The sequence below is a fragment of the Lycium ferocissimum genome, chromosome 12, assembly GCF_029784015.1.
Source record: "Lycium ferocissimum isolate CSIRO_LF1 chromosome 12, AGI_CSIRO_Lferr_CH_V1, whole genome shotgun sequence".
NCBI classification, from domain to species: Eukaryota; Viridiplantae; Streptophyta; class Magnoliopsida; order Solanales; family Solanaceae; genus Lycium; species Lycium ferocissimum.
The window spans coordinates 58,975,805-58,998,664 of record NC_081353.1 but is presented as its reverse complement, the minus strand read 5'-3'; the positions used below and the strand labels follow the sequence as shown (position 1 = coordinate 58,998,664).

The 22,860-nt window shown below is 33.6% G+C and overlaps 2 protein-coding genes and 1 long non-coding RNA gene across 5 annotated transcripts; all 3 read left to right on the top strand.

The window, feature by feature from the left end:
- Positions 1–973: 973 nt before the first annotated feature.
- LOC132041179 (uncharacterized) lies at positions 974–10,454 on the top strand. Of its 3 annotated transcripts, XM_059432002.1 has the most exons (8): positions 1,121–1,261; positions 5,068–5,145; positions 5,240–5,732; positions 5,869–6,025; positions 6,298–6,342; positions 6,530–6,701; positions 7,628–7,998; positions 9,529–10,454. In XM_059432002.1, the coding sequence occupies exons 2-8, from the start codon at positions 5,143–5,145 to the stop codon at positions 9,845–9,847; spliced, it is 1,560 nt and encodes a 519-aa protein (XP_059287985.1). In that variant the 5' UTR covers positions 1,121–1,261; positions 5,068–5,142; the 3' UTR covers positions 9,848–10,454. The 3 variants fall into 3 exon arrangements, with proteins under 3 accessions (XP_059287984.1, XP_059287983.1, XP_059287985.1); XM_059432001.1 differs by lacking the exon at positions 5,068–5,145 and having other exon boundaries at positions 974–1,261; positions 6,530–6,695; XM_059432000.1 differs by lacking the exon at positions 5,068–5,145 and having other exon boundaries at positions 974–1,261.
- Positions 10,455–11,690: 1,236 nt separating this feature from the next.
- LOC132040386 (uncharacterized) lies at positions 11,691–12,644 on the top strand. Its single transcript, XR_009410681.1, has 2 exons — positions 11,691–12,176; positions 12,340–12,644. It is a non-coding gene; the product is annotated as an uncharacterized LOC132040386 (long non-coding RNA).
- A 7,203-nt stretch (positions 12,645–19,847) lies between these two features.
- LOC132039774 (ethylene-responsive transcription factor ERF113) lies at positions 19,848–22,183 on the top strand. Its single transcript, XM_059430294.1, has 2 exons — positions 19,848–20,293; positions 21,391–22,183. Exons 1-2 carry the CDS (start codon positions 20,140–20,142, stop codon positions 22,008–22,010), a joined length of 774 nt encoding a protein of 257 aa, XP_059286277.1. The 5' UTR covers positions 19,848–20,139; the 3' UTR covers positions 22,011–22,183.
- The last annotated feature ends 677 nt before the right edge of the window (positions 22,184–22,860 follow it).

Here is a 22,860-nt window from a genome sequence, read left to right as displayed (position 1 = left end):
GCATAATCTCTTTATCATGATAATAATCAAATTATCGGTAAAGAATGACGTGAGAATAAATTTATCCCTAACGAAAGTCCAAATAATAAGGTAAATGAGAGCTTTCGTAAAGCAGAGATCTTTCTTTATAGAATTAGATAAATATGGTTAACGTTCATCATTTGAACTCAATTTTTTTAAAAACTAATTCAGACACTTTTATGAATAATATTTAAGTAATTTTTACAAAATTTGTTTTCATTAATTCGAGATAAAGACACAATGCGGTACTCTAAAACTAGTAAACATATCTAACTTGTTTAAAAGTTTTATATTTTTATTTAAATGTTATAATCTATACAAATTTATGAGTTTAATCCATGCATAAAATCGAAAAAGAAAAAGAATAAATACACATTCAAAGATAAATTGATGATCGAAAAAGGAAACTTGAGTAATAATCTTTTCTTATTTGTTTAATGAATAATGATGTTACTTTTCTTTTTAGTCCGTTTAAAAAAAATGCTTATTTCTTTTTTTAACAACTTTTTAGTTTTAACTTTACACATGACATATTTAAGACCATAAGATTAAAAGACATTTTGGACATTCTACATGTCTGAGCACAAGATTCAAAAGTCTTACTTCTCTGTCCCAATTTATGTGATATCTTTTTTTTTTTTTTAATCTGTCCCAAAAGAATGATATTTTTATATAGTTAGAAATAATTTAGTTTAAAACTTCTCCTTTTACCTTTAATAGAATGATTTACAATCACACAAATGGTTTTAGATCATAAGTTTAAAAAGTAAGTCTTCTTTTCATTCTAAAATGTTTACGTCACATAAATTGAGACGGAGAGAGTATTTATTTTCTTAAACTCCATTTCACGTCAAAACTAGATAAATAAATTGAAAATGCGGGAGTATTACCAGGTTGAGACTTTTTAATTCCTTTATTAGCAATCAATTTACACGGATGATATGAAGAAAAAGAAACACATGAGTGACCTTCTTGAAGTTGTCGAAAACCAGAAGGCGAGCGGTCGGACCAACGTTGGACGGAAAAGACGGTTCACAAAATGAATACACCTCCAGTTCATAAGAAACCCAAAATTGAAAACGAAGAAGAAATAGAAATAGAAAAAGTGAATTCTAATTGGAATAATGGAATGGAAGAAGAGAATAGAATAGAGCAAGAAGAAGCACTTGTTGCTCTCATTGAACATCGTGCTAAGGAAGTTGAACATCTTCGTCAACGCATCACTTATTATAAATCTCAGGTTTCTTTTTATTTTTTTTTATTTTAATGCTTCGTTTGTTTAGTACTGATTTCTGCATTTTGCCTGTTATTGAATGGTTTAATTAGCTTTAATGTGTAGTTCAGTGATCCCTAATGGTAATGCTGGATCCAGAATTTTTAAGTTAATGATTTCGATAATATTTCATAAACAAATGAATTGTAATTGTTGCTACTTGTGACAATCAGTGGGAACGTAGTAGTATATACGCACATACTTTTCTATAACATGGTATTCGAGCCAGCTAATCCACCTACCAGCAGCAATTCTACCTATCAAGATTTAGATACATCATTGGCCAAGGTTGTCATTAAATGTCTGTTGGGGCTTTAAGCCTAACAAACCCTGGGCTTTGATTAAAAAATAAGGCTCAAATGGAGAAAAAAATACAAATATATATGTTTAGTCCAACACTAATAATTATATGCATGAATAACAAATATACGGACAAAGAACTTGAAAAAAGAAAAAGAAAAGTAGGATAGAGTGGAACATCCATTGTTTAGTATCTCCTTTTTAGGAAATGCTCATTGGCAAGGAAAAGTATGTCTTAGAGCGTTGATGACGACACTGAAGCGCACATTAAGCGAGCCGAAGCGCTCAACATGTTTTGAGCTTAGCTTCAGAGCTTAAGCGCGTCTTTGACACCACTGGTTGTCATTCCAGCTTGGAAACACATACACACATAGATGTGTTTGAAATTAATTAGCTGTATATTATAGTCGAATCAAGAGCAGTGCGATTGATAGCACCCGCTGCAGCACTACTACATCCAGCCCTGTTGGTCCGTGCAAAACTTCAGGAGGAAGGGTGTACCGTAAATCATGTAACTTTTACTGTTTCATGAAGTTAAATACTCCCCATAGTGGCCTATTGAATTTTCATAAGTTTTCTGATTTGAAAATAAATGTGCGTCGATTAAGCACGTTAATAGGAAGAAAGTTGCCTTTTTTTTCTATTCGGGTGCGAATATTGGGAACGTTATGAGTTGGATTATGAGAAGGTTGGTCCATTTAAGTTGCTTGATTTCTACTAATTTCTCGAATCTGAGTTAGTGTATTACTCATTGGATTGCATTTGTGATCTGATACTAAGAATCCCTTCGTAATGAGGTTTTGAATTTATTGAAGTGCGCAACGCGACAATTTTGATAAGGTGGAGAGAGCATATATTCGATAAGGACTATTGTTAGGGTAAAATTCTAGTTGTCAGTTTTTGTTTGTGTCTTCTCCTTTTTGGGATAATAGACATGCTAATACATTCATTAGTTGGATGTCTCGTCTTCCCTTGGTAACAAGTGGTTCACTAAAATAGGTCCAATTGCCAGATACTATATTTGCAAAATCTGGAAACTTCCCCGACATTTTTACGTTAGCTTCTTGGTATAAGGACTTTTGAGGATAAAGAAAAGAGGTAATGTTTTGTAGTAACGATATGTAACAGTCTTTATGACACTTAAGCAGATGAAATGGATTACAGTTGATGTTGGTGATATTATGTGAACCAATGCACCTTTAAGGCAAACGATGACATTTTGAGGACATCAACTGGAAAATGAGCTGGCTGTTATTTTGGACACTTTAGTCATTAATCTGTGTGCAGTAATGGTGCTGGCACATCCAATAGTTTTGCTGACATAGATACATGAATGTGAATTTTGGTGTCTTTGTCATTTCTTTCCCCATTTTTGGCAGTTGCAAATTTCCCTCTTGCTGAGAAGGATCCGTGATACCTTTTCATACTGGCACATTTTACGCATTGATGCACATATTTAAACATTCAATTAAATGATTAATGAGTAAAAAACTTTTATTTATGCTAGTACCTGTGAGAGACCCATCTCGGAGCTAAAGTTATTGGACCTCAGAATTGCTTTTAGAGCGATATATGTACCTTTATACTTTCTTATAATTCCTCTCAACTTACACTGGATATCATTTAATTCACCAAAGGATGCGTTGAATGGGGACTGCTACTGGGAGACAATTTACCTTTTTATGTATACAAGGATTACATGTTTGTTTTATTACAAAGTCTTTCGCTTAATTTCGGAGCATTAATGACATTCCCCTTCTTTACCTTCTTTTAAATTTTACTGTTTCTTGAAGCTCAAAGAGAAAGTTTAAACCTTGTACCTTTTTAATTTTTCTTGAAATGACCTACTTTCCATACCAGCCTATTGGATTTTCATTATGGGATGATTTGCAAATAAATTTGTTGTGACAAATCCGGTCAATTGGAAGTCCAACGACAACAACATACCCATGAAATCCCACAAATCCCACAAAGTGGGGTTTGGGGAGGCTAGAGTGTACGAAGACCTTACCCCCTACCTTGAGAGGTAGAGAGTCTGTTTCTGGTAGACCCTCGACACAAGAGCAAACAATTCAAAGCAGTATATATAAAAAAATATATGGCAAAATACTATGAGAAGCATGATAAATTTGACTGAAAAAAGGAGCCGTAACTACCACAAAATAACACGATAATCGAAGTACAAGAAACAACAGATAGTACAAGAGTTGCCATTTTTTTTTCTTGGGCGCTGATATAGAGGAAGTTATTTTTAGACTGTTGCAAGACTTGTCCATTTGGCTTGATTGTATTTCCCAAATCTGTTTGCACAGAATTTGTTATCTAATTTTAAGAATCCCTTCTTACCATATTTTTCAAGTGGACAAGTTAACCCTGTGAAAAAATGGTAACTTTGATAAGGTGGAAGGCATATCCTCGGCAAGGACTATAATTAGGGTAAAAAGATAACTGTCGTGTTTCTTTTTGTCCTTTCCCTTTGGGGTTAATACGACATTTAGATACACTTTTTGGCTGGATGTTTCAATGGGAAGGGTCTTTACGACATGTTATTATACTCGTTAGTTGGTTGTTTGTCTTCCCATTGGTAGCAAGTACACCAGTAAAGATACTCTTACTTCATCAAAAAAAAAAAAAAAAAAAAAAAAAACGTACACCAGTAAAGATACTATATTTAGAAAACATAAAAACTGTCCATACACTTCCTTTCATTCCCAAGTTCAATTAGATAGTAGGAGAGAATAGAGGCAACATTTAATGGTTGTCAGATATGGTAGTCTCCTCAACTTTGTTAGAATGTCAATATTAGGAAATAATAAGTATAGCAAGAATCTGTACCTTGTAATAATGGGAAAAGTTTAACACCCCCTGTAGGCTGTAATCATGTAATTATTAATAGGAAGTACTTTCTTTTCCCTTTTTTGAATTTCTTGTAAACACTATTTAAACTCCGCATGCTCGACAGAATAATCAAGCAATTCATTCCAAATCACTTCTTTCTTCTCTCTTTACAAACTTAATGATTAAAAAAAAGCAGTTTCTTCAACTTTATGTGGATGTCAGTAGTAAACATGTGACCTAATGCAACCCTTGAGGCAAATGGTGATATTTTGAGGATTTTTAATGGAATATGAGCTTGCTGTTTTGAATAATATAGTTGTTTATGTGTCTGGTAACTGAGGGGGCATGTCTAACAACTGCGTTGACTCTTTATACATGAATGTCACATTCTGGGGTGTTTGTCTTCCACTCCTGTTTTTGGCAGTTGCATGCTTCCTTCTTGCATGGTACTTTTTTGGTACTGTTTCCTTACACGCAGTGACACACATATCTAAGCATAATAAATTGGAGGAGTAAAAAGCTTTGATTTATCTTGTGCCTTTCACAATAGAGACCCATATAGGAACTAAAGTTACTATAGTGCTACAGAATTGCTTGTCGATTAGCGGTCCATTTTCTTATTTAATTTGATGCAGTTCACTGAAGCATCAAACTCAGTACAATGTATGGAATGTTAGCTTCCCGGAGGATGATTTATTTTTCATATTTACATGGTATTACATTTTGTTCCCTTAAAGAATCGTTCTTGTACTTTTATGGAGCAAAATTGACATCCACATTTTCTCCTTCTTTGGATGAATTGTGCAGTTTGATCAAGCAGAGAAGAGGCTAGAGGAGACACAGGTGAAATTAGCTCGTCTTCGGGGCCGAGAGAACATAGCAGCATCCACAAGCTCCCGTGTGAACGGAACGAGTTCAGTGACAGCCAAAAGAAGATCCACAAGTCCCATTCGAAGAAGTGAGGGCTCTTCTCATAGCTTGTCTGAATCTAAACCACAACGTATCCAAGACAGCAATGCACCGCGTAGGAATTCTCCAGTGCCAGATCGGAAAATGCCAAGCCCTTTCCAGAAAAATGAATATAATTCTCGCAGTGTGCCCCAGGGGAAACCACCACTTGTCATTCCCGATGTGAAACCAAGAGTATCTCAACCTTTGAAGATGATGGAATCTGGTGCTAAAATCTCAAGAGCTTCTGATTCTCAGGCTAGTGGATCAAGGTTAAAAGAAGATAAAAGTCACAGAACACCTGAGAAGGAAGCTTCTGAAATTCAGCCTAAAGGAACAAAAAGGAAGTTTGGTAATATTGTAGTTATATCGTGAAATATTTGGTAGTTATATTTGATCACTGGTAGTAGCATGTAAGGCGAAAGCCTTTTGGATATGAAAGTTACAAACTGATGCGTATATTTATCATGTTTGCTTTCTAAATACAGAGCAGAAAGAGCATAGAGAGCTGATACCATTGATAGGTAGCTACTCTTCAGCAAGCATGATACGCTGCCAGACGTCCTGTGTCATATCTAGTCAACACAAAAGAAAGATGAGAACAATTATTTCGTGTCCTACAAATGATCAACTTTTTGCAAGCAGGTATTTTTTTTTTTCTGAAGACTTTCACAGTGCTTAAGAGTCCGTGTGAAGGTCATGCACTCGTGCTAAATGACAATTTTGATTATTGATGAATTTCATTCCTTGCTTCTAGAGTGGTCACAATTAGTGAAAAAGCTTGTCCGTTTGGGGAGTTGTGCTTTTTGTTCTTTCCTTGGCATTTTTGAGAATCTGGCATAGACTGAAGCAAATGGGTTTTGCATATAGATTTAATTTATCCTGAATGCTAATTTAGGTTACACTTGAATATGCAGTGCGTTGGACGGGATTGTCAACTTATGGCAGGTACATGGCAGAGGGTATGTTAGAACTTCGAAAAGTCAATTTCCTTAGCCGTATCAGTATCTCTTTCCTTTGAGAGACTATATTTTGGAAGGCAATCCTACTTCATGCAGCAGTGACTTTTAAATGCTAATTTTATTGTTCTACCATATGTTTGTGTTCCGATGATTTGAGTTGCCAATATTTTTTTTTTGGGATAATCAGGTCAACGGCTAATCTTCTTAGTTCCACTGATTGCCTTTCATCCAAGCATAGGAGATGGCCAGAAGATGTAGCCTGGCATCCAGAAGGCAATAGTCTTTTTTCGGTTTATAGTGCGGATGGTGGGGATTCTCAAGTTTCAATCTTGAATCTTAACAAAGGAAAAGAGGTAAAGGTTTAAGTCTGAGATTAATTCCCCCAAATTTATATGGCAAAGCTGACAGGACTGTAAAACTGATTTTAATGAAACAGCATGTGTACATGTGTGTGGCATGTGCTAAGTCCTCTGCATTGAGTTGCATTATGATTTCACTATACACAGAACAGTATATTAGTCCACTTTCACTTTCTGAATTTTTTGCATAGAAGTGTCTATGGAAAGGTTTGTCATAGTGTTTTAATGGACGTATGGGCCCCAGATCATAGGTCTTTCTGATGGAGAGCCGTATGATAGGATGAGGAAGTCCTCTGATTCCTCGAGTTATGGTCCGTAACCTGATAAATTAAAGTACTTATATTGGTCATCAAAAATTAAAGTACTTATATTGGTGTTCTTTTGAGCCGGAAAAGAGGATTGAAGTACTTATATAATATATTGTTACTTGTTCATAAAAGAGGATGAAAGTACTTATATAGTTAGTTGTTCTCTTATTATGTTTCCATAATATTCTGTAAACACGGAAGTACCTTTTATGACGATTAACTTGTGAATTTATATTGGATTTAACATTTCAAAAAAAAATTATATGGGTTTAATGATCATGATTCTATGAGGCTCAATATCTTTTTTTCCTTTATCGTTACCTTCAGATAGCCATCATATTAGAGGCTTCTGATAACCCTCGTACTCATAGGTTCTCCTTGACTAAACTAAACTCTAAACTAACCTAAGGTCTATTAACTACATTTGCATTGTTTTCCTGTCGTCTCCACAATAAAATTAATCCCCCTCATTAAAAAAAAATAAAAAAATTCCAGCTTCTGAAGTTGTTGAGGCTTAGGTATGTAGCATATCAAAGCACATCAGGTGTCTTATCACATCAAATATTACTTTGCTTTTGTGATTTAATCCCTGGGTTCTCATGTGCTTTGTATCAACAGATGAAGCGTGTAAGTTTCTTGGAGGAGAAGCCTCACGTTAAAGGGATAATCAACAATATAATCTTCACTCCATGGGAAGATATCCATTTTGTTACTGGTGGTAGTGATCATGCAGTTATCATGTGGAGCAACAAGGATGGAGAAAATTCATGGAAACCTAAAGCATTACATAGAAGCATGCATTCTTCTGCAGTGATGGGAGTTGCCGGTTTGCAGCATAAGAAAATTGTGATGTCTGCTGGAGCTGACAAGCGGATCATTGGATTTGATTTGCAAGCTCAAAGAGCAGAATACAAGCATCAAATAGAAAATAAATGCATGAGTGTTCTACCTAATCCGCGTGACTTCAATCTCTTTATGGTTCAGACAGGGTAAAGTTTACGATGCAGTCTTTCTATGATCTTTTGGTGCATTTTTTACATACTGATTCCTAGTTATGTTGCCAGTCCTTTCTTCTGCAAAAGTCCCTCTTTTCTTATAATATTGCAAGAATAATAATGAGCACTCTGCAAAAATATTTATTCTTGTGAGGTATACAGTATCAAAAGACTTCCCAGAATCTCTTGTAAACTCTATTGAATTATTCCTTAAGTACTTGAAAAAGATATAGCACTTATGAACAGCAATGATTTGGTTATAATTTATAGGAATATCTAATACAGTACTGTATTTGGTTGTTTTGAGTGCCGAACCCAACTTGCTTGGTATTGAGGTGTTAGTAGTAGTTGTTGTACTGTATTTGGTTGTTTTGAGTCGTTGCATGAATGTGTAATATGAGATCCTCAGTGCGGTGTGCCCTAAATTGTTGAAGGAACTTAAGTTCCTAAGCCAAAGAGCTTTATATCTCTAAATTATAGAGGGAATATTTTCCATCCAACGCCAATGCTGAGACTTGAAATAGATATAAGAACCAGGAGTTCTCATTTTGCTGCAAAGCTGTTCTAGTAAGCATAGAAATAAGACATGCTTCTGGCTTTGATGTAGTCACGTGAATGATCATGCTTATATTTAAGCATTTGAAGTTTTCTAGTGGAAGAACCAAACTAGATTGCAATATTTTGTTCTTTATCTGTTTTTTTTTTCCCTTACACTTCCCAAATTTGTAAAGAATAGTAAGAACCAATGCAGAAAAAACTTGTCATACAGTAGCCTCGACAGTGGAAATCTTCAACCTCTGGGGTTGAAGGGATCAGTTGGTAGAATGAGGGCGGCCATAGTAATCTATGTGGATGGTGCTATCATCTTAAATTCTGAGTTGCACTCTTAGTTGGAGCAGGATCAAAGTCTAACCCATCATTGAATGGATCCTATGCAAAGCAAGGAAAGAATGAGATGCTATGAACTAAATCAAGAGCCAGATTTTTCTGGAATGAAAGTGGCCTGAGGAGAATTTGGTGTAACTAAGATGGAGGAGAAGGAAGATATATTGCTTTAGTTGAAGGCTTCAATCATTTTAGACAAGCTTTTATCTTAGACCTATTGGTGTAGATGTATTTATTAAATTCTGTGAATTCTAGCATTTATTATGGATTCATACTTAGTCAAGAGAAGCAGGACAAATTGATTAAAACCGTGATCGTCCCAGATTGCTTTAGGTATGCCAAGGAACCTCTGAAAAGCTGGGGGGTTCTGGCCTTCTAGGAAGAAGACATGGTGACATTAGTGCAGTTTCTCAAGATTCATTCTTGTATTGTGATGATTTCTTTTTCTTTTTCTTTACGATACAAGTACCAGTCCTCTTTAATATTGATTCTTGATTTGTTCTCTTTGTGATATTAGTACACTTGGAGTCACCATCTTGCACTAGGTAGAATATAAGAAAATGTGTCTTTTGAGGCAATATATTTGCATAGTCGCATTTTTCTTTAATCTAATTCTATTACTGCATGTTTTTAATGCAGGACTATAGAGAGACAGCTTCGCTTATTTGATTTTAGACTGAGGCAGACAGAGGTTCAGGCCTTTGGGTGGAAGCAAGAAAGTAGTGACTCACAGTCGGCTCTTATAAACCAGGCTTGGTCGCCTGATGGCTTGTACATAACATCTGGGTCGGTTGATCCAGTCATCCACATTTTTGACATAAGGTACAATTCACACAAACCTTCTCAGTCCATTAAAGCCCATCAAAAGCGAGTTTTCAAAGCTGTTTGGCATCATGCGGTCCCGCTCCTTATTTCTATATCTTCTGATTTGAACATTGGATTGCACAAAATCATTTGAGGTGCTGAGAGAAGCATTACTATTTCCAGTCATTTTCCCCATATGTCTGGGGAATTTGTTTGTGAGAAGCTTATGTCTCGATGCCTTAGACCAAAAGAAACTCTTGGGCATGGTCTATGATATGGAAAGATGATCACGTGAGGAAATCTGAAGGGAAATGCCGATGAGTAGCAGCGTTGCGCTCGGCGTAATTCTGCATTCAGGCAGCTGAAACATCTTGAGTTTGAAGGTTGCACAATGTCACTCCATGTATAGGTTGTCTATGATGAAAGCTTGGAGACATCTAACTTCTCGTAGCACATAGGATTGTCTTTAATAGACTCCAAAGTTTTGAACTTCAGAAAGTGTTTTTAGTGCTACATTTCCTATGTCAAAGTCTGTGGGCCTGTGTGATGTTGTAGCAACGGCCATTCTAGCCTTGGTCTAGACATTTGTATTTCTTACTCCTATTTTAAGCGTCCGTTTTCGCATGCATAAACTGTTCTTAGTTGCTTCTGAACCGAGGAAGGTTTTGGTAGTCAAGTTTTTGTTGCTTTCAGGGCTTGAGGGAAATTGCTCCCTATTTTCTGTACAATAGAAAAGTGAATGAAACACCTATTTTGTGCTACTCATCAGTTCAAACAAACCAGCGTTGCTTTTCGTTTGCTAAGGTTATTTTGATTGCACTTTAGGATTACTAAAAACCAGGTTGTCAAAATTGAAATTGTCATAGGAAAACTAGAGTTGCCATGTAGGAGATAATTTGGCTTCAATGCTGTAAACATTAGTAGCTTATAGAGACAGTACTGAAGTTTTTTAACTAGAGGAACATATGGGTTTATCATTAACGGGTGTTTAGGTATACACTTTAGGGCGTGGAGCGTTAAGGAAAAAGAAGAGCATGTGGAATAGCTCATATCAGGACTCAGGTCACTTATAAGGTACTTATAGGTAATTTCAAAAATCATTAGTACTAGATAATTTGGTAAAAATTGATGACTAACTACTATCGCGTGCAGGCTATTACTGATGGTTTAAAAATGCCTACATTGTTAGTGCATATAATATAAATCTGTTGAAGAATTCCGTGAATTCTATGGAAAAAAAAAAAAAAAAAGGAAGAAGAAGAAGAAGAAGAATTCCGTGAATCAAGTATCTGCGTCATCTTTTCTTCTTTTAAGTGTTATGATACATCAATGTACGACAAGTATCGTTTCAAAAGATAGAAGGGAATAATATATAGATAAGCTCATGAGCTTGTTTGAATCTTTGATCCTTCCAAAGGATAGAAAGTTCCGAAAGAAAAGGTTTTCTTAAGACTTGGACGATAAGAATGCATTATAATGCAAAAGCGCAATCAGAAGCTCATAGGCCTAATGCTCAAGTTTTAATATTCTCAACCATAACTGCAAAGAAACTGCAATATATCGGAGTAGGAATTGCTTATTTGTTCAACACTTCACGGGATAGGGGCTCTAGCCATTTGAATTCGAAGAGGTTATTATCTGCAAGGTATAACAACAACATAAACAATATAGTCCTGCTAGGTGGGGTCTGGAGAGGGTAGAGTGTATTCAAACCTTAGCTCTACCTTGTAAAGGTAGGGAGGCTGTTTCGGTATATCTGCAAAATGTAAATGAACGAATTTAATTTTTGTGCACTAACATACATGAGGTAACTGTTTTAATTTGGTAACCCAAAAAATATACTCCTTCCGTCTTAATCTATGTGATGGTGTTTGACCGGTGACTTTTGAAACTCGTGGACTAAAACAAGTTATAGATATTTGTGGCTTACCTCGTTAATGGTACAATGAGAAGTTTTAAGTTAAATTGTTATTTAAATGGGAAAATAACATAATAATACCTATTTAAGACTCTATATTACAGAACATAAGGATATTTATCCTTATTTACAAAATATACCAACTTAATTACAAAACATAACGGATTTGAAAAAATAAAAAACCCACCCTTCCCCCCTTTTCCCCGTTCTCCGTATTAATAGATCCCCCACTCTTCCTTCTTTTTCCAATTCTTAGTTTCATACAGATCCAAAAACCCACCCTTCTACCTTTTCCCTATTCTCTGATTAATAGATCCCCACCCCTCACCCCTTCTCTAATTCTTCGTTTCACACAGATCCCCACCCTTTCCCCCTTTTGCCTATTCTCCATATCATGCAGATCTCCACCCTCCTTCCCCCTCCCGCGCCCCCTCTCATTTTCCTATTCTTTGTTTCTTACAGATCCACATCCTTCCCTTCGAACGTGGGATGCGATTTTGATAGATGGGCCACGTGAATTTTTCTCTGTCGCTCTGGAAAAGGATCAAGGTGATATACACTGCCGGTGTTTTTGCCCCGAACAAAAAAGGTAATTCCAGCAAATCACATGTGTTTGTGCACGAAATTGATAAAGAAGTAGAGATTTGCAGTGAAAAGTCCTTATGCGGTGAGAATTTGGTGGATACGAAGGAATGACAGAAGGAATTTTGTGAGAATTTGCAGTGAAGGTAATTTGACAAAATTGTGAAATTGGTATTTTTTTCAGATCTGCAGTTTTCTAGATCCGTGTTCTTCAACTGGTGTGAAATGGCAAAACAGGGAAAATTTGTGCTAAACAAAGAATTGGAAAAAGGGGATCTGTATGATGCGGAGAATAGGGAAAAGGGGGATCTGTATGATATGGAGATTCAAATTTGTATTAAAATTGTATGATAGTTGTATGGCGAGTTTGTATGAAAATTGTATATTAAGTTTTCTATGTTGTTGTTGTTGTTGTATTAAATTAAATTCATATGAATATTGTATGAATCTTTGAATAAATTATATCTTAGTTGTTTTAAATTTCCAAAAAGCTAACATGAAGTTTATATAAATTTACACTGTTATATACATATTTCATATCGTTTTCATACAGTTTTCATATAAAAACAAATGTGAGAATTCTAAGCCTCGAGTGAGATATACATATTTGATACAATTTTCATACACAAAATTTTGAGTGAAAGTTTTAAGCGTTAAGAAAGATATACATATTTCATACAATTTTCATATACAAAGTTTTGAGTATAATTTTTAAGCTTTGAGCGAAATATACACATTTCATATAGTTTTCATACACAAAAAATTAAACGAAAATTTTAAGCCTTGAGTGAAAATTTTCGTATATGTTTCGTAAGAAATCTATAGTTATATTTTGTAAACTGAAAAGTATCGTCATATTTTGTAAATATATCCTATTCTTATGTATATATATGTAATCAGCCCTTATTAAATACACAAAAGTGTCCTTCTTGAGACTAATTAAAAATTAGAAAAGAGTCTCACATAAATCGGGAACAGAGAATAGTAAATAACCTACTATAACATGTAAAACAACACTAATCGTATAATTTTTTTCAAAATCGTCCATATATATAAGTTAAATCCTAAACAAATGGGGAATAATTTAATCTTAAAATTTAAGTTTGTTGATAATCATCCGTCTAGGATTTTGGTGGGTGTTGAAGCGTGTACATTGGCTACATGTATGAACTCAAATGATCATCAGAAAAGCTAAGTTTGCAGGCAATGAACTTGTAACTTTTTTCTTTTATGAAAAAAGTTCTTCTTTTCCTGTGCTTGTTCTTTTCTTTTCATGTAGTAATATTTTATCCCTTTTTATATAGAATTTAAGTTATACCACATAAACTCTTTTCCTAATAGGGATTAATCAACAGCAGAGTAAAGATAAAAGTATTGCATTGACCCGAAAGATAAAATAATAACGCACCGAGTTTTTTATCAGTAGAAACTAATCATGCAAAAAAAAAAAAAAAAATCAGTTGGAATAGCTCATATCAGGTTACTTGTAAGGTACTTATAGGTAATTTCAAAAATCATAAATATTAGTAAGAGATGATTTGGTAAAAATGATGTAACTAACTACTGTCGCAGGGTATATATTACTGATGGCTTAAAAATACTTGCATTGTTAGTGTATATAATTTAAATCCATTGAAGAATCCCCCGAATCAAGCAGTACAAAATCTGGATTTGTGTCATCCTTTCTTCTTCAAGTGTTCTATACATCAATGTACTAGAAGTATCGTTTCAAAAGATCGAATGGAACAATATATGGATAAGCTCATGTTCTGTTCAGACTTTGCTGTGAATCTTTTAAAGGATAAAAGTCTTGTTACGATTGCACTTATCCCAAAAGAAAAAAGTTTTCATACGAGTAGGAATTGCTTATTTATTCAACACTTAACGGGATAAGGACTCTAGCCATTTGAATTTAAAGAGGTTGTTATCTGCTAGATATAAATAAATGAGTTTAATTTCTGTGCACTGATAATATGTTATTTTACATCATCCGAAGATGACCTTACAAGAGGTAACAACTTACAGTAATTTTAATTTGGTAACCCAAAAAATGTACTCCTAGATAACTTACTATAACAGGTTAAAAGTAATAATTACTTAATTGTATAATTTCATTTACATTGTCCATATATACAAGTAATAACTAAATACTAAACATATAGGGATTAATCTAATTTTTAAATTTAAAATTGTTGATATACATCCATCTAGTTTGATGTTGGTAGTGTTGAAGCGCGTAAATAGGCTACATGTGTGAACTAAAATGATCATCAGAAAAGCTAAGTTTGCAGGCAATGAAGTTGTAGCTTTTCTTTTATGAAAAAAAGTTCTTCTTTTCTTGTGCTTGTCCTTTTCTTTTTCTAAGCTATTCATGTATTTTATCACTTTTAATGAAGAATTTAATTTATACCACATAAACTCTTTTCCTAATAGGGATTAATCAACAGCAGAGTAAAGACGAAGGTACTGTATTGACCCAAAAAATAAAATAATGCACCGAGTTTGGTTAAGGTAAAAAATTACCCGCATGCTATATATACCAAATAATGAATGCATAATATGTGTTGGAGTATACATAACTATCACTTAATCTATATTTTTACTTCATTAAGTCATTTAATCATGATAACTTAAATTAATTTGGTGTAAACACTTGATGCGGATAAGTATTTAATTACCACTGGGTATATAGTATCTGGATTAATTTAAATTTATAATCGATCTTAGTTGCAAATATACATCATTAAATATAATTTACTTTTGAGTTGGGTGCACATGTTACTTTTAATATAATATAGGAAATTTAAGGTATCATTGTTAATTCTCTTTTAAAAAATATATTATTAATAATAATAATAATAATAATAATAATAATAATAATTTTGTTTTGACATTCTATACAAAATCCTATAACTTAATTAATTAGTTTAAGTACCAGAAGTTTGTTTCTAGGGATGTTTTATCAATTTCTTTTCATTTGTATCTGTTGAAAATTGCACTAAATTCCAATTCAATTAGAACTCATTTATTCGTCTTAGACTAAATGAATATGTTAGACAAATTAATATTATCGATGGGGTCTTACTATAAGACTTCTTCAGAAAAATCTTTATCCACATATAGCTATAATACTATATAGATATAGAAAATACTATAGATTATGGCACCGGAAATAATATTGTTTCCGTAAAGTAGACATCCTGAAACAGGTTCACGAATACCATCAATGTCTACTGAAGCAGTAGCAATATTGAAGGCAATAATAAATACAGAAGTTGCCGTCAATAAGGTAGGGATCATCAAAATACCAAACCATCCAATGTAAAGACGATTTTCAGTGCTAGTTATCCAGTTACAAAAGCGACCCCATAGGCTTTTGCGAAATAATAATAATAATAATAATAATAATAATAATACTAATAATAATAATGATGATGATGATGATGTTTTGCCGTTCTGTCATTTGCATGAAAGTTTGTCGTTGAACTGCGCTCATTCAATCTAGGAATGCAAAATTTTCTTTATTTCTTTATCTTTAACAAAAAGAAAAAAGAAAAAAACGAGTACATGAAATGAAAAAGTAGACGTTAGGTCCTCTTCCACCACTCGGCCATGGGGACGCAAAAAAGCAAGAAAAAACTCGAAATTTATATAAATTCTCTCTAATGAGTATTTCTTCTTTGAGTTTAATAACTTTTTGTGCATATAATTTTTTGGGGAAGGAATGTTGATGTCCCTGAAAATAAAATAATTTCCGTCCATACCAATCTCACTTTCATGCCCCCAAAATTGTTTACCCAAAATGTCCCCAAAATTATGATACCAATATGGTATCACCCTCTCTCTTATATACCATGACGATATCACAGATGACGATATCATGAAGGACTGCTTTAGTCCTTTAATGAAACACTCTCTTAGTCCTCCATGATACCATCATGATGTATAAACATACTGGGATGGTATTGTTTGCAACAAATTTTGATTGCGGAAAATAAATTGTAACCACAAATAAAATATGAAGAAACAAAGATTTTATCGATGAATATTGCGGGTACAAGATATGTTTACTCCCTTGATTCTTCTCTCCTAATATTTTTTCGTAATTCGAGGGGCGTTAGTAGCTTATTTCTCGAACGTAGGATGATTTGGATTTGGATATGTGGACTTTCTTGAGATGTATTTGATCTCCATGAAAGGATATTGTGGATCTTCTTGAAGTATTTGGTTGTCAAGAAATATACAGTCACATATTGACCTCTTTTTGAATACCCATGAGTTTATGGGATAACTAAGATGTCTTGTCAAGGGAATATGTGCCCCCTTTTATAGGCACGATCTAGGGTTTAGGGTAGAGTAGTGTCCAAGAAACCCTAACACGTATTGGGCTCAACTTGTAGAATCCCACAAAATTTCGATGTCTATAGGTATCATGGAAGAGGGTTTCTGGGCAAGGAGATACTTGAGTAAATATTTTCGGACGATTGGAGAAAAGAAAAATTAGTTTAGGAAGAAGCATGGGCGGGTAAATATTTTACATTTTAGGGGTATTTTGTGTTGTCTTCCCTAATTTTTTATACCATCACACTAACATTTTTTTACAATAACAAGTACAATCTTTTTTATTTATTTGGCAACTTGGAAAATATGGTAAATAATTCTTTAATAATGTAAAAATCATTTACACTATCGGTATATATAAATTAATTCTATAAATTAACTAAATCCTTTCTTCTTATCTTTTACACGTGAGCTTGTTTGCTTTTTTCCAATGATATTATAATTCCATTTTCTTATTCAAAATCAATTATATTGAACAATAAATTAAATCTTCCAAAATAAATTACTAGTAATAATCGATACTCGTCTCCTACCCATAAAGAAGAAAGTGTCATATATACCCTTTAATTTGCAATATTTTTTCCAAAATGAAGATAAAAATCACGTTACTATTTTTACAAGTAATCACATGATGAACGTTACTTAAATCAAGGGAAGATCAAGAATGTAAGAGAGATGCTAATCATTTCCCCACTCTTTTTTTCCGTATACTCTTTAATTAATTTATAATACAGTACAGTTGAATATTGGGCTCAACTTGTAGAATCCCACAAAATTTCGATGTCTACAGGTATCATGGAAGAAGGGTTTCTGGGCAAGGAGATACTTGGGTAAATATTTTCGAACGGCTGGAGAAAAGCAAAATTAGTTTAGGAAGAAGCATGGGCGGGTAAATATTTTACATTTTAGAGGTATTTTGTGTTGTCTTCCCTAATTTTTTATACCATCACACTAACATTTTTTTACAATAACAAGTACAATCTTTTTTATTTATTTGGCAACTTGGAAAATACGGTAAATAATTCTTTAATAATGTAAAAATCATTTACACTATCAGTATCTATAAATTAATTCTATAAATTAACTAAATCCTTTCTTCTTATCTTGTACACGTGAGCTTGTTTGCTTTTTTCCAATGATATTATAATTCCATTTTCTTATTCAAAATCAATTATATTGAACAATAAATTAAATCTTCCAAAATAAATTACTAGTAATAATCGATACTCTCCTACCCATAAAGAAGAAAGTGTTATATATACCCTTTAATTTGCAATATTTTTTCCAAAATGAAGATAAAAATCACGTTACTATTTTTACAAGTAATCACATGATGAACGTTACTTAAATCAAGGGAAGATCAAGACTGTAAGAGAGATGCTAATCATTTCCCCACTCTTTTTTTCCGTATACTCTTTAATTAATTTATAATACAGTACAGTTGAATAAAACTTCAAGAATTAGGTTCATGTGGACACATGGATTATATATTTACATATAGAAATTGATAAGATAAATTTGAATTATCGAAAATAAAACGTGGGTACTTCTTTTGTCGTGATTAATTAATTGCAGTCAAAGTATGCAAACTGGAACTCCAATATCTGATCAGTCTTCATTTGATTTTTTCCCTCTTTCTTCCATCAATAATATATAAGTATTTCATTTTGACTGTTAGCATACTAATCTGTCAATAGAATATCTCTGAATTAAAAGAAGAGGTATATATATATAGCAGGGTTTGAGCAAGTGATTGATCATATAACATTGATCAACGAATATGAGTACTGCTATATCAAAATAAGTTATTACTGCAAAATATACTCTCTCTCTCTCTCTCTCTCTCTCTCTCTATATATATATATATATATATATATATATATATATATATATATATATATATATATATATATATATGGTTTGAGCAAGTGATTGATCATATAACATTGATCAACGAATATGAGTACTGCTATATCAAAATAAGTAATTACTGCAATGTATACTCCCTGTTCAATTTATGTTGTGCCGTTTGACTGGGTACAAAGTAAAACGGAAATAAAAACTATTAAGGGTGTGTTTGGTATGGAGGAAAATGTTTTTCCGGAAAATGTGTTCTTGGAAAATAAGTGAATCTCTACTTATTTTCTCACGTTCGTTTTGGTTGTGAAAAATAAGTGAATTTTTTACTTATTTTCTCATATTCGCTTGGTTGTTAGAAAACATTTTCCGGAAAATACCCACCCAAGCTCCCACCAACTCCACCTAACCCCACACCCCCCGCACCCATCCCCCCACCCCCCATTTTTTTTTACCCACCCCCGCCCCCGCCACCCCCCCCTTTTTTTTTTTTGAAGTTTTTAATTTTCTTTTTTGAGTTTTCTACACCACCACATCCCTCCCCTTCCCCCACCCCAGAAGACAAATTTTTTAAAAAAAAATCAGCGGGGGGTGGGGGGTTGGTGGGGAGGGGAGGGATGTGGTGGTGTAGAAAACCAAGAAGAATTTTTTTTTTTTTTAAATTGGGTTGGGGGGGGGGGGGGGGGGGGGGGGGTGGGGTGGGCGGGAGGGATGTGGTGGTGTAGAAAACCCAGAAGAAAAAATTTAATTTTTTTTTTTGGGAGGGGGTGCGGGGTGAGTTGCTGGGCGGGGTGGGGGTGGGTGGTGCATGGGTTGCGGGAGTGGTTGGGGGTTGGGTTGGGTGGGGGTTGGGTGGTGCATGGGTTGCGGGAGTGTTTTTTTTTTTTTTTTTTTTGCGGGAGTGTTTGGGGTTTAGTAGTTGGGGGTTAGGTGGTTGATGAAATGTCACTTGTGGACTTGTTTTCCCTACTTTGATTAGAGAAATTTTTTCCATTTTTAAGGAACTCTTTTTTTCTAAGGAAAATGTTTTCCGAAAATTTTTGAGCAAACGAACATGAGAAAATTGAAGGAAAATGTTTTCCTCCATAAAACTTGTAGTCTAAAACAAATTTTAAATATTTGTATAACTATAAATCATTTTTTTAACGATAAATGAAAATTTTCAGCTAAAATATTTCTAAATATGAAAACACAACATTGTTTTTGACCGGCATTAAGCTTTGAAAAAAGAGGTGATTCTCTTTGAAACAAACCAAAAAGAAAAGTATTTCACATAAATTGAGATGAGAGAAGTGATGGAGAAGAAAGTAGCAATAAAGAAGTGGTATACGTACCCAAAAATAGTAAAGAGTCCACCGTCACCAAAAAGCATGAGGCACATATATTCTTTCCACACATAGCGCCTTAAAAGAGTTCACATCACTATAAATAGTTATAGTTGTAAACCCTAGCATTTCCTTCCTCTACTCCCTTCTTCACTTGCACCTTTTATGGTCCTTTAATTTATCTTCTTAGCTACTACACACTTATAAATAGTTGCTTACAACTTTTTTCAATTTAACCATCTGATATCTGCAGTCCTCTGGTCCATCTACTGCTTCGAAGCGATCATTACAAAGGTAGCAATCGTGGATCGAAGGCATGGGAAGAGGCCCTTTTCATCCAATGAATCGGAGGAGAAAGAGGATATTAATAATATTGATGAATCCAATATTTTCCCTATTTATTCGGCTCGATCTCAACATGACATGTCTGCTATGGTTTCTGTTCTCTCTCAAGTTATTGGCAACACAAACACTACTACAAATAACAATACCAATATTTCTTCGTCCGTGCATGGAGTTAATCCATTAACCCTACCTCAATCAGCTACAAATATGCAAAACCAAATTCAAGAACAAGGTACTACAACTATATATCTAGTTGGAGACAAAGTACTTCTTTTTCTTTAATCAATTAATTAAAAAAAAGGAATAAATTTTTGCATATTCGTTAAGATCGATCTTCACTAACAAATAAAGGGGCTTTGCTATGGTTTATTATGTGCTACGTCGTTTTATACTTGCAATTGTTTTATCGTAAGCGAAGTCGCATTTTTGTGTGGTTATATATATGTGGCTATAATCTTATAAGTCACCACAAGAAAGTATAGAAATAACAACAAAAAATTTAATATTTGGCAACAAGTTAGTTTTCTTGTTGGCAAATGAACCTTTTTATTGCCAAAGAATTTAATTTTGCTGCCATAGTATTGATTATTGTTGCAAAAAGTACTTTTGGCAACAACAAAAAAGTTGTTGCGCGTTGTTGCAATAACAACCGTTGGAAAAAGTCTATGCAACAATTTTTTTTTTGTTGCCAAAAGTACTTTTTGCAACAATAATCAATCTAGGGTAACAAAAAAAAAATTTTTGTTGTCAAATGTATTTTTTCTTGTAGTGAGTATATATCTCCTTCATTCTTATCCAGGTTCTTAAACTTGTTATTGGTACTGTTTATATATTAGAATGAAAAGATTTCTTCATATATCTATCTTCCTAGCTGAAACAGCTTGATTTTTTGCTATATAACTTTTCCCATGTAAATTTTTCAAAGCAAAAAGAAAAATAAAAAAAGGATAAACTCGTTTATAGTCAAGTTTACAGGTTCAGCTCCCCTTTTTTCGTGTTGTGCATGTGCCACCTAATTTTGTAGGACACAACATACATATATTACACATGGATTTTATTTTTAACAACTACATGGTTTAACTTCTCTAACTTTTACACTAAATTATATTATCAACATTCTTGTTATGGATTTGTCTTATAAGTTATATCCATTGTCAGTACAAACAACTTTTTATACAATAATCAGTGTAATTTAACCCAAGTTTGGAAGTTACATAATTACCTTATATTTCATGTTATGAATTGAATATAGAATAATGGATGGTTATTGTTTTTGCACAGTCAAAATATAGAAGTTAAAGTACTCATTTTTTATGTATGTATGAAAAGGGAACCAGCCGAAAAAACGGCATTATAGAGGAGTGCGGCAAAGGCCATGGGGAAAATGGGCAGCCGAAATACGTGACCCGAAAAAAGCAGCGAGAGTTTGGCTTGGGACTTTTGACACTGCTGAATCTGCTGCACTTGCTTATGATGAAGCTGCACTTCGATTCAAAGGCAATAAAGCTAAACTCAATTTCCCAGAAAGAGTTCAATCTGGAAATACTCACTTCGGATATCTTACTAACACTCATCATCATCATCATCAAGAATTGAGTCATCAGCAGCAGTTAATTCCTCAGATGATCACTCAACCTAATTTGTTTCCACAACATTTCCCAAATGTTCATCACTACACACAGTTACTTCAAGGTGGCAATACTAATAATATTGATATGATGAATTTTGGGGTTTCGGAACCAAGTTTTTATCATCAACAATCATCATCAGGAGGTAATTTGGTTTCGCCGAATACATCATTGGAATTACAACAACAAGAACAAACACCAAGATATTATCATAATCAGGAAGAAGATTTTCTAAGATTTCCAATGGATTTTGGGAATTCTTCAACTAGTACTGGACCACCTAGTGAAAGTAATTGGGAGGATTTTGAACCTAGAAAGTGATCTCTTCATCTTTAAATTTGGACATGACGGTATCTTGACGATGCCTGTGAGCATCTAGTGAATTATGTAAGCTTTCTATTTGTTTGTTTATTTCCAGTTTATTATGTAAAATGCCGGGCTTTTCTTTTAATGAGTTGTATTATCATGAATCTATATGAAAAATGTTCGTGTGATCATCAGAGTACATATTTTTATACTGTATCAAGTATGCAAAAAATATCTATAAGTAAGCTTTCTTAAAATATGATATTTGTAATTCCAAACTGGTTAGTTAAAATTATTTGTTAACTTGTTATCAGCTTAATGTAAAACTGCTCTTGTATCTAAGTTTGGAATCGATTATACTTAACTATATATATATATATATATATATATATATATATATATATATATATATATATATATTAGATTAACCGTGCCATCCAAGCTTTACAAAATCTTTTGTGCAACTCTACTTTAGTTATTGTTGAGATTGCATAAATGATGGAATTAATGGAATCGTAAATTACCTAAGTAAGTAGAAGGTATATCTTGCATGTAGAAGAGTAAAATTTCCAGTACGGAAGTGTAGTTTCGTTCGCCACTTTTTATTTTATAATATAGTAATTAAAGATAATTTTTTAGTATCCTATATTTATTTTGGGATTCGATAAATTTAAATTTGTGCTGAGAAATTTCATTTTGGGAAATAAAGTGGTCTGATTCCTATAAAAACTAATTTAATTTTTAGGACTTGAATCCGACCTACATCTCTAATTAAAAATAAATAATTACTTACTGTTCCATCACTGGCTAAGGTGAGAGGTTAATCAAGCTTTAATTTGTAGGTAGGGACTAAGCTGTCGCTCCC

What these genes read in the sequence shown, in the direction of transcription:
- LOC132041179 (XM_059432000.1), top strand. Translation starts at nt 1,061, where the DNA reads ATGAATACACCTCCAGTTCATAAGAAACCCAAAATTGAAAACGAAGAA. An exon ending in GATCAACTTTTTGCAAGCAG is followed by an intron (nt 6,026 to 6,297) that starts GTATTTTTTTTT and finishes TTGAATATGCAG; the next exon opens with TGCGTTGGACGGGATTGTCA. An exon ending in TGGCAGGTACATGGCAGAGG is followed by an intron (nt 6,343 to 6,529) that starts GTATGTTAGAAC and finishes TGGGATAATCAG; the next exon opens with GTCAACGGCTAATCTTCTTA.
- LOC132039774 (XM_059430294.1), top strand. Translation starts at nt 20,140, where the DNA reads ATGTCTGCTATGGTTTCTGTTCTCTCTCAAGTTATTGGCAACACAAAC. An exon ending in AAACCAAATTCAAGAACAAG is followed by an intron (nt 20,294 to 21,390) that starts GTACTACAACTA and finishes ATGTATGAAAAG; the next exon opens with GGAACCAGCCGAAAAAACGG.